This window comes from Thermobia domestica, chromosome 2 (genome assembly GCF_964235325.1).
Source record: "Thermobia domestica chromosome 2, izTheDome1.hap1.1, whole genome shotgun sequence".
In the NCBI taxonomy this organism is placed as follows: domain Eukaryota; kingdom Metazoa; phylum Arthropoda; class Insecta; order Zygentoma; family Lepismatidae; genus Thermobia; species Thermobia domestica.
The window spans coordinates 280,522,062-280,534,703 of record NC_137455.1 but is presented as its reverse complement, the minus strand read 5'-3'; the positions used below and the strand labels follow the sequence as shown (position 1 = coordinate 280,534,703).

Sequence of the window (12,642 nt, the reverse complement as noted above, 5' to 3'; positions counted from 1 at the left end):
TCACCATACACGTAGCTTGGTTGGCCATACTAGCAAACTTATTATACAACTAATGACGGATCGCTACTATACAGAAAACGATAGAACCTATGCGCTATTAGCTGGGTGATCATAATCCAATAATTGGTTGGTGTATATAGGTACGTATATTTCTTACCAGGGTAGTTCAATGCCAGCTGGCAACAAGTAGGCTTTGTGGTGGACAGTCAGTTGGCTTTTGTCGAAGTTCTCGTATTTTCTCCTCCTTTCTTCATCTCACCATTTCGTTCACTATCATCATCACCGTCTTTCTTAATTTCAGAGCATAATCATGGAACGTTAAAAAAACAACATAATTCAAAGAAAACAGACTATGATCTTTCAAAAAAATGCTTCACCAGACAAGAGATGAAAGAAGCACAAATATATATATATATATATATATATATATATATATATATATATATATATATATATATATATATATATCATCATCATAGGTATTCTGCCTTTATTGGCAGGTCACTTGCCGCAGCTGAGAAGCTTCCATGCTCCACGATCCTCCGCTAACCTTTTCGTCTTCGCGTATGATCTTTCTGTTTTAATATCATCCATTAATTGTAGTCTCTTTCGCCCCCTCCCTCTCTTTCCCGCCACCATACCCTCTAGGACGTCCCTCATGATACAATCTCTTCTTAGGCAATGTCCCAACCAGTTTCTCTTCCTCTTCCTAATAATATCTAAAAGTGTTCTTTTCTCACCCACCATTTCTAACACTCTCTCATTCGTTTTCCGCTCGACCCAACTAACCCTTTCCATTCTTCTCCACACCCACATTTCGAAGGCTTCCAGTCGATTTTCGTCACCCTTACGCAATGTCCACGTTTCCGCCCCATACAGCACAACACTCCACACGAAGCATTTTATGAGTCTTTTTCTCAACTCTTTGTTCAAGGTCCCACAAAACAGACTTTTCTTTCTTTTAAAGGCTTCTTTCGCCATTCCTATCCTTGCTTTTATTTCACGTTCGCATATATATATACAGGGTGTTTCAGATTAAACATCCAGTGCTTATAAATCCGAAATGGCTGAGAATAAAAAGATGAAACAAAAACTAAGATTGGAAAATGTCATAGGGCGCATCACATGGTGTTGTTGTGGTGACCCCCAGGGCCCTCCTTCAAGGGGGCCCAGGGGCCAACTTCAAATTTTCAAATAAGAACATGTATTAAATCATACCTCTTTCAATAGTACTTGAAAAACGAAACATCTTTTGTAAGAAACAATTTTCGATTTGGGCCACCGTTTTTAAATGGCCGCAAAAAGTGGGTCCTATATCAGATAAAACGTACAGTGCTTATAAACCCGAAATGGCTGAGAATAAAAAGATGAAACAAAAACTGAGATAGGAAAATGTCATAGGGCACATCACATGATGGTGTTGTGGAGAAACCCAGTGCCCTCCTTCAAGGGGGTCAAGGGGGCCCAGGGGCCAACTTCAAATTTTCAAATGGGAACACGTATTGAATCATACCTCATTCAATAGTACTTGAAAAACGAAACAACTTTTGTAGGAAACAATTTTCGATTTGGGCCACCGTTTTCAAAATGACCAAAAAGTGGGTCCTGTATCAGATAAAACGTCCAGTGCTTATAGGCCTAAATCAGAAACGGCTGAGAGTAGAGAGATGAAACAAAACTGAGATAGAAACGATGATAAAGCATATCAAGTGGTGTTGTTGTGGTGACCCTCAGGAAACTCCGTGAAGGGGGCCCAGGTGCCAACTTCAAACTAATACAGGACTTTTTGCGGCCATTTTGAAAACGGTGTCCCAAATCGAAAAATGTTTCCTGCAAAAGTTGTTTCGTTTTTCAAGTACTATTGAATAAGGTATGATTCAATACATGTTCCTATTTGAAAATTTGAAGTTGGCCCCTGGGCCTCCTTGAAGGAGGGCCCTGGGGGTCACCACAACAACACCATGTGATGCTCCCTATGACATTTTCCTATCTCAGTTTTTTTTTTTCATCTTTTTATTCTCAGCCGTTTCGGATTTATAAGCACTGGACGTTTTATCTGAAACACCCTGTGTATATATATATATATATATATATATGCAGAGAGAAAAAAAGGAAGTGGAAGGTGAAAAGAGTAAGGTGTATCATCACGATAGTGTCCCTAGACTCATAGCATTTAGGCCTGAATTTAGTTCTAACGCACATGGTTGAAGAAGAAACCTTTAAATAAAAATGTGATCTGAACGAAACCACGTGTAATTGACAGGAAAACTAGAAAGTAATAAACACTAGGACAAAACTGCCTTGAAATCCACGATTTAACATAGCATAATCAATGTAAATATTGACATAAATAAAACACTTAATGATCAGTATCAAACTAAGATTACCTGCGTGAACTGCCGGATGTAGAGTTTTTACTCTACCCCCAAGAAGTTCTGGTGCACCAGTGATGTCAGATACATCTTTCACAGGTAAACCAGTATCTCTCAATGCTTTGGCTGTTCCTCCAGAAGCTACTAATGTCAATCCCAACTGATGAAGTTTTTGAGCAAACGGGATGAGCCCAGCCTTATTTGATACACTCAACAAAGCTGAAATTAAATAGTAATATATAATATTAATAGTCATATAATTTAATAGTCATACATAATATTAATATTTACAAACATTCGAGTTTCAAAGAGAACTAGCAGTGGATTTTCAACACGTACACAAGTGTTTTTCGCTGCATGTCTACATCAACATGAACTGAAATAGTTACAATTTATGGGTATATCAGCAGATGAAAACTATATATGTGCGTAAGCGTCTACGGGTGGTTGTTTTCAGATACAAAGTTAATAGAAAAGTGGCTGCAAATAAGGAAAGTTAATTTTTGCTTATGGCTGAGGTGAATTCGCTAGAGAAAGGTTGTGATTTTCTGAACCCGAACCCTTGACAATGAAATATCGCTATATTCTTTCCACGGTGTAACGAAACCTAAAATAAACCAGAAACACAAATGTAGGTTACATTCTCTCTATATCGAATACTTCCAACTACGGACGAAGTCCTTTTATACTATTCTAGTATAACCCTTAAATGAATTTAAAATTTTCACATGCAGTTTGATGCACTATCTACTGAGCGTACTTGCCACTACCAGAATCTCAATTGTTAGTAAATCCTACTAGATTTATGGTAATTATATAAATAGATAGCATTAATAATTCAAGTTACGGCGCGGTAGAAGTAAGTAAGAAGCTCATATGAAATTAACGCGAGGCGTGTGTTCCCGATTTGAATGATATTTATTTTAGCGAGCTAAAAGCAATTCACAAGTTTTGGGACACACACTTGTAAGTTGGAAATGACTGCAAGGATTGGATTGTACTATACGCTGTTAAGTGCCCACCCCCTTGTCCGAGCACTTCGCCTTTTCGCCACCAGATGCTCACTTTTTCATTTAGCAATCACTGCTGGTACCTCTACTGGGAAGAACTGAAAGATCGTACCGCTCAGTTTAAATGTGTCCAGGATATCCACAATTGAAGTGGGCGGGGAGAGGAATCCAACAGTTTTTTTTTTCCTTCGTGCACCTGCAGTCAGTCAGCAAGCCGTGTTGTTCAGCCGCAGGGCAAAATCTCAACCATTGACGGGTAACAGAAATCTTTTCTTTTTGCAGGTAGGAATAGAGTTTTTGTACGAAAAACGTGAATTAGGTTGCAAAGAGCGTCATTCGCATCGCGTTGACAAATTTTCTTTCGACCGTTTATCACATGAAGCTCTTTTCTTTTTTTTTTTTTTTCGATTATTACAAGAATATGAGATAAAAAACCTAAATGGTTCTTTGTATACAGAAAACAAACAATACCAATATTTTCTTACATATCAGTATTATATGATTTTTTTTTTTCATGAAGTGTATGATGCTTGAAAAATGGACAGAATGAATTTTGATTTTTCTATTTGTCCCTATCCTTCTGAGTAGAGAGAATGCTGTGGCGCAACTAAAGGGCCTGCAGGGCCCGCAACATTGAGAGGCCCAGAACAGAAAGAGGCCCATTTCAGTTTCGAAGTTAAACTTTATAATGTTAGGATGTTAAAAATTATGTGATGTTTCCACTATATATCATTTTTACCTGTGAAGACGGTAACACCTGAGCGATTATTTAGTAAATTAAATGCCAACAAAACTTATACTGACCAGCGAAAACATTATGACCACTCGCTACTTTTTGAACGAAATCATCGGGCTGAGATAAGAGCTACAAGGCATATCACAACCGCGCGCCAAACACGACAAGAATCTCACTCGATTAGTGTGGTGCTTGTGCCTTGAATGGGGAAGGACGACGATATATCAGGGTGACTAAATGGCTGGGAGCTTCATTTCGGAAACAGCGCGACTTGTCGAGTTTTCGCGATCTGCAGTGCTTATGTATTTCAAAGATGGGAAAAGGACAGTGAAACCAGCATCGAACCAAACAACAAAAAGTGGGGCGACTACATCTCATTAAAAATGTCGTAGACTCTCGAGGTTGGTACAGAAGAATAGACGAAAACTATAGCACAATAATAATAATAATAATAATAATAATGTGCTTTTTTTGCATATGAGCAAGTTGTGACTCACTGATAGAACATAGAAAGTCAAAACTGTTCTCTGTAAATTTTACGTGACTCATGGATGTGGATAGAGGGGGTCCGTTTAACATTTTTGCGGGGAGGCCCATTCGTCCTTACTTACGCTACTGAGAGGTAAGGTAAAATAATAACACCAATATATACATATATATAAACTCCTAGCGCAACAGTCCCTTGTGATCTGAGTCTGCAGCGGGCTTATGTTAGTGGTCAGCACAACTACACCCAACGTAGCCGGCTGTCTAGATTGAAGTCCGCTATCTTTTAGTTTCCCTACTTTTCTCTCGATGTTTGGTCAACACAGCAATGTTTGAGTGCCACACCGGGAATTAAACTCTGGACGACGCACACCGTATCACTTTCGCTAATCTTTTGGTAAAATTCAGGTTAGGGTGGTACTGAATTATTTTTGGAATATGCCATTTCTCATAAGGTAAAGTTCAAAAGTATTGTGACATAATTAAAAAGCTCATTATCAACCACGTATTCTTGCCTCTAATATCACTAAAAGTTTTCGAGATATGTGTCAAAAATGGTTGAAACACTTGAAGTTAGTTTAGTAACTTGAAGAAGATAGTGGTCTTATACATACACAATTGCTCCAATTTTTATTTTTATTCTTCTCTCTCGTAAAGAAATACAAAATCATAATTTCAACCATTTTGGTACATTTTTTAAAATTTGAAGGGCGAACAGCCGGTTTCTTTCCTTACGTTTTGAACTTGGGATTTATATTCTTCTTGTCACTTATCGTGAAAGTCATATAATGACATAGGTCCCAAAGCTAGAATATATTATGCGACAGAGGTAATGACAATTTCATCTTTAAGATCTATTAAATTTGACATTTATTGAACGATAGCGGTTTTATAATACGAATCAATTTTTCGCAATAAGGTGCATATAGTGGTCGTAAGAAATGACAAAAGCTACCATTGACCTTTATAGTTTGATGCTTTTTCGATCATGGTCTTCCCCTTAAATTTTGTAAAGGACAGTATCATTTTAATTATCTTGGCCTAATTTCCTAAAGCCTCTCATTCGTACGCTAAAAGAAAAATTTCTATCTTTTTTGTATAAGAATTCAGGGAATGCAAATTTATTCAAAATTCGTTTACAATTAAAGTCGGCTAAACAGATATTCCTTTGAGATTTCTGTATTTTGAAAACAAATTCACGATTTCAGTTCTTTGTCTTTACTTGTTTCCATGTTTTTTTTATATCAATACTGTATGATCAATTCCAAGAATTATTTTAGTTCCCCGGTACATCCATTTATAACAAGCTCCAAATACTGCTACAATTTTAATGTGGTTTCAGGAGAATCTGCATATCTAATCCTTTTGTTACTCTCTATATATTCATCTACTATGTAAACAAACATCAGTGAAAGAAAGAGGCTGAGAGCTAACACGTGCTCCGTGAGGAACGTTATCATTCCTTTTCCTGACATATCTAGAGAGTCTAGTGTTGCCACGAGACAAGACGAGATTTCTGGCTGTGTCGTCTCGTCTCATATCGAATGGTTCTGTCTCGTCTCGTGGCAACACCAGAAAGGCTGAGGAACACAAAAAGAGCTGTTATACCAAGTGGTTAAAATTACAACTTTTAACCAAGTTTTGTTTGGTAGCACAACACACAACACGACTGCAATCTTCCAGCAACGGCTGCTTAGATTCGACTAAACCAGTAATTACTTCGATAGGAACATTTGTCAATACCGTCAGTACAGTCGAAAGGCAAGATTTCCCCATTTATTCTGATATACTTTTTTCAGAACCCCTGGCGCCACTTCAACAAATAAGGAGGCCTATGTAACTTTCCCATTTAAAAAATGGTTTAGCTTCGAATAAGATCATAAAACAATAAAAAAGATAAATTTTGTTGTCAAATCAGCATCTTTTCAAAACTCAGTATCGAGAAAGGCTGACACGTTTCTGTCTTGGTTCGGAACGAGAAAGACAATGAAACAATAGTTAGTTACTGATAAAATTGCCACTTTTACTTGTACTTCTATAACAGGATTTTTATGCGTAGATATCTCCACCAGCCCCCGGAATAAAATCTTCTGAAACACTGATCTCAATAAACGCTTTACATTTGTATTTGAATCTGGAGTACTATCACAAAATAATTAAATTTGAATCGATTGAAAAATGGAAGTGAAAGCTGTTTGTAAGAATCATTTTTAAAAAATTCTTTAGGTATTCCCTGTTCTTTGTAGGATTTGAAACATTGAATCATTTGGATCATTTGAAATAATAAAAGATGGTATACATTTCGAAGGCAAATAATTTATTCCGGGTTAATAAATTTTTAAGCAAATTCAGAAACTGTGTTTATATTTTTCGAGACACGAGACGAGACATTTCACAAAAAGTTTCGTATTGTATCGTGTCTCGCTTCAAAGAGTCGAGTCCCGTCTCGTTGGAACACTAAGAGAGTCTTACGCATTCTCTTTCCAAGAAAGTGAAACTTGAAAAGCACATTCAGTCATTTGTTATCATAGAATATACTATGGGCATAGTCACTGATGTGTAGAAGGTGACACAGGCGGAATTTGTTCTTATGGAGCCCTTGGCGAGTTGGAGCCGTGGGGCTCTATTATTTGGATTGGAAACAATGGTTCAAAAATATTTTACATTTAGCATACATATATACACACATATATATATACATACACACACACACACACACACACACACGTACATGTGTGTTACATATACTTTAATTAATGTGTGGACCTGCGAACAAGGTATAGTTCGCCCGCCCAAAAAACCGCCTCTGGGGGGTGGGTTCGAAGCGCACTCCTGAAACATAGAATTATGCTAATCGTAATTTTCTGAGATAGACTACCCCCCAAGGAATAAGTAAATAAATAAATAAATAAAAATAGTTTCGTAATGTTTATCTTCCGTATACGAGTAATTGAAAAATTTTAGTGTCTCAATAATGAGAGCTGTATACAGGTGATTCTGGCCCAAATTTTCGGCTCTCTCCCCCACGGTTGTTTTAAGAATTTTTATCTATTATCTACTCCCTTGGAGTAACTGTTGCTCTGTATTTTCATGGGCTTGCAACCGTCAGAATGAATATCCTGGCTGCTTTCCCAGCTACCCATTCAGCATGCAATAGATACATGCAATAACAATCAAATCCCACACAAACTACTCTACCCATCAAATATTTTAACATGGAAAATTCTTTTACGCAACGTATTTCGTTTGTTTAAAATGGAATAGACCTAAATACATCTTTTTTTTAATGTTCTTCTGGAAATTCGATAGCGAGATCGCTCACATCAAAAAATGAGATAATTAGTGCTCTGACAATCTGGTAGAAATACAACATGCCATATATACACATTACTGTGATTTCATTGCTATTTATTCAATGATTATTTTGCTTAGAGCTTTCTTACTCTCCAGGGTACTCTTCAAGGGTATATAATTACTCTTCACTTATGTCGCGAAAAAATATTCAGCTTGCAAATTTATTTCGAGAACTTCTCATTCCCTAATACATGTTTATTCTCTGAATTTGTACGTACAGCCGACAAACTTACATAGAATCTCAACAGAGTTCAAATGTGAGGTGTCTGCTGGGAAGCACAGGTCAGTTGTATGGGAGGGGCTTTTAGAGTGCAATTCTAGGAACACTGTGGGCTTTTAGAGTGTAATTCTAGGAACGCTGTAGGGGGCCATCCCGCTCCACCTGAGAGAAAAAAAAATCTGGAGGCACACAACTAGTTCACACTGGCTATAAACAAGTTCTGGCGCAACAAAGTTCTGAATGAAATATTTACTATTCCATTTTCCGAACAATAACATTTACCGATGACCTGTTAGCCCCTCCACCACAGCCACCATGAAAACAAATTCAATCGGAATTTGTCCAGCTCGTTTGATCACGAATAATTATCGTTTGATCCCAACGCATACTGATGTATTACACACAATTTGGCTAGAGCTTGTTAGCCCTTGATAATCGACATGTATCATTCCATAGATATTTCAATCGTAAATAGGTAAGCAAAGTTTGCTTAGTTTCTGGTAGCAAGTATGGAAAATAGTTTACTGTTTATTTAAAAATGGAGGCCTCCAACAATGAAACTAACAACAATATGAGAAGTCGACATGTACCACTCTAGATATCTGAATTGTAAATATGACAAGTTTGGTCAGCTTGTGGTAAAAAGTATGGAAAATAAAGTGAATCGTTTATTTAACAATGGTAGTCTCCAACAACGTAATTAAAACAATATGTGAAATCGACATGAACCATAGTATAGATATTTCAATCTTACATAGGTACGCAAAGTTTGGTCAGTTTCTGGTAGAAAGTATGACAGATAAAGTTTATTGTTTATTTAACAATGGTGGCCTCTAACAATGCAACTAACAACAACAAGTGAAATCGACAAGTACCATTTCATAGATATCTAAATCGTAAAGGAGTGTGCTAAGTTTGGTTAATCTGTGGTAAAAAGTATGGCAGATAAAGTTGATTGTTTATTTAACAATGGAGAAATCCAACAATTATTTATTGAACAATTGTGGCCTTAAACGATAAAACTAACAATAATATGTGAAATCGACAAGTACCATTCCCTAGATATCTCAGTGGTAATCCGATTGGTGTGCCAAGTTTGGTCAGTTTCTGGTACAAAATATAGCAAATAAAGTTGATTCTTTATTTAACAATGGTGACCTCCAACAATGAAACTAAGAACAATATGTGAAATCAACACGTACTATTTCCTACATATTTCAATCTTAAATGGGTGTGCAAAGTTTGGTTAGTCTGTGGTAGAAAGTATGGCATATAAAGTTGATCGTTTATTTCACAATAGAAATCCAAGGATTGTGTATTTAACAATGGTGGTCTTCAACAATGAAGCTAACAACAATATGAGAAATCGACACATATCTTTCCCTAGATATTTCAATCTTAAATGAGTGTGTAAGGTTTGGTCAGTTTCTGCTAGAAAGTATGGCATATAAAGTTGATTCTTTATTTAATAATGATGGCCTCTAACAATGAAATTAACAACAATAAGTGAAATCGACACGTACCGTTCCATAGATGTCTCAATTGTAAATGAGTGCGCCAAATTTGGTTAGTTGTGGTAGAAAGAGTGTAAGATAAAGTTGATTGTTTAGGTAACAATTTAGAAATTCAACGATTGTTTATTTAACAATGGTGGCCTTCAACAATGAAAGAACAACAATATGTGAAATCGACACATACCATTCCATAGATATCTCAATCGTTCATGAGTGTGCAAAGTTGGCTTAGTTTGTGGTAGAAAGTATGGCAGATAAAGTTGATCGTTTATTTAACAATGGAGAAATCCAACGAATGTTTATTTAACAATGGTGATCTTTACAATGAAACTAACAACAATATGAGAAATCAACACATATGTTTCCCTAGATATTTCAATCTTAAATGTGTGTGCAAGGTTTGGCCAATTTCTGGTAGAAAGTATGGCACATACAGTTGATTGTTCATTTAACAAACCTGGCCTCTAACAATGAAACTAACAACAATAAATGAAATCGACACGTACCATTCCATAGATATCTCAATCCTAAATGAGTGTGCCAAGTTTGGTTAGTTTGTGGTTGAAAGTGTGGCAGATGAAGTTGATTGTTTATTTAACCATGGGGAAATCCAACGATTGTTTATTTAATATTCGTGGCCTCGAACAATGAAACTAAAAACAATATGTGAAATCGACTAGTAGATATCTCTGTGCAAATCCGATGGGTGTGCCAAATTTGGTCAGTTTGTTTTAGAAAGTATGGCAGATAAAGTTGATTGTTTATTTAAGAATAGTGGCCTTCAACAATGAAACTAACAACAATATGTGGAATCCACACGTACCATTCCCTAGATACTGCAATCTTAAATGGGTGTGCAAAGTTTCTTCATTTTCTCGTAGAAAGTACGAAAGATAAAGTTGATTGTTTACTTAACAACGGTGGCCTTCAACAATGAAACTAACAACAATATGTGAAATCGGCACGAACCATTCCATTGATATCTCAATCGTAAATGAGTGTGCCACGTTTGGTTAGTTTCTGGTAGAAAATATGGCAGACAAAAGTTGACTGTATACTTACCACTGGAGAAATCCAACGATTCTGTATTTAAAAATGGTGGCCATCAATCATGAACCTAACAACAACATGTGAAATCGACACATAGCATTCCGTAGATATTTCAACTTTCAAGGGGTATGCAAAATTTGGTCAGTTTCTGGTAGAAAGTATGGCAGATATAGTTGATTGTTTATTTAAAAATGGCGGTCTCTAACAATAAAACTAACAACAATAAATGAAATCGACACGTACCATTCCATAGACATCTCAATCGTAAATAAGTATGCCACGTTTGGTTAGTTTGTAGTATAAAGTATGGCAGATAAAGTTGATAGTTTATTTAATAATGGAGAAATCCAACGATTGTTTTAAAATGGTGGCCTCGAACAGTGAAACTAACAACATGTGAAATCGATTGGTACCATTCAGTAGATATCTCTGTGGTAATCCGATGGGTGTGCCAAGTTTTATCAGTTTGTGTTAGAAAGTGTGTTAGATAAAGGACTGTTTACTTAACAATGTAGGCCTTCAGTAATGAAACTAACAAGAATATGTGGAATCGACACGTACTATTCTTTAGATATCTCAATCTTAAATGGATGTATAAAGTTTGGTCAGTTTGTGGTAGAAAGTACGGCAGAAAAAGTTGATTCTTTACTTAAAATTGTGTCCTCTAACAATGAAACTAACAACAATATGTGAAATCGACCCATACCATTCCATAGATATCTCAATCGTAAATGATTGTGCAAGTTTGGTTAGTTTGTGGAAGAAAGTGTGGCAGAAAAACTTGATTGTTTATTTAACAATGGTGGCATCTAACAATGAAAGAACAATATGTGAAATCGACACGTACCATTCCCTAAATATTTCAATCTTAAATGCGTGTGCAAAGTTTGGATAGTATCTGGTAGAACGTGTGGCAGACAAAGTTGATTGTTTTTTAAAAATGGTGGCCTCTAAGAATGAAAGTAACAACAATAAGTGAAATCGGCACGTACCGTTCCATCGACATCTCAATCGTAAATGATTGTGCAAGTTTGGTTAGTTTGTGGTAGAAAATATGGCAGATAAAGTTGATTGTTGTTTAGTAATGAAGAAATCCCACGATTATGTATTTAACAATAGTGTCTTACAACAATGAAACTAACAACAATATGTGAAATCGACACATAGCATTCCGTAGATATTTCAACTTTAAATGGGTGTGCAAAGTTTGGTCAGTTTCTGGTAGAACGTATGGCCATTAATGTTGATTGTTTGTTTAACAATGGTGGCCTCTAACAATGAAACAAACAACAATATGTGAAATCCACCCATACCATTCCATAGATATCTTAATCTTAAATGATTCTGCAAATTTTGGTTAGTTTGTGGTAGAAAGTGTGGCAGAAAAACTTGATTGTTTATTTAACAATGGTGGCATCTAACAATGAAAGAACAACAATATGTGAAATCGACACGTACCATTCCCTAGATACTTCAATCTTAAATGCGTGTGCAAAGTTTGGTCAGTTTCTGGTAGAAAGTGTGGCAGATAAAGTTGATTGTTTTTTAAAAATGGTGGCCTCTAAGAATGAAACTAACAACAATAAGTGAAATCGGCACGTACCGTTCCATCGACATCTCAATCGTAAATGATTGTGCAAGTTTGGTCAGTTTGTGGTAGAAAGTATGGCAGATAAAGTTGATTGTTTATTTAATAATGGAGAAATCGAACGATTGTTTAACAATGGTGGCCTCGAAGAATGAAGCTAACAACAATATGAGAAATTGATTGGTACCATTCAGTATATATCTCTGTGGTAATCCGATGGGTGCGCCAAGTTTGGTCAGTTTGTGTTAGAAAGTATGGCAGATGAAGATGATCGTTTATTTAACAATGTAGAAATCCAACGCTTGTGTATTT

At 36.2% G+C, this 12,642-nt stretch overlaps 1 protein-coding gene across 1 annotated transcript in view; it reads right to left on the bottom strand.

Annotated features, from left to right (window-relative positions):
- Positions 1-12,642, bottom strand: part of LOC145678520 (bifunctional purine biosynthesis protein ATIC) — a 72,392-nt gene that overhangs the window by 42,365 nt on the left and 17,385 nt on the right. Inside the window, exon 3 of the mRNA XM_081748766.1 lies at positions 2,388-2,591. Within this exon, the coding sequence (XP_081604892.1) occupies positions 2,388-2,591 (204 nt within the window). The remainder of the gene's footprint in view (positions 1-2,387; positions 2,592-12,642) is intronic.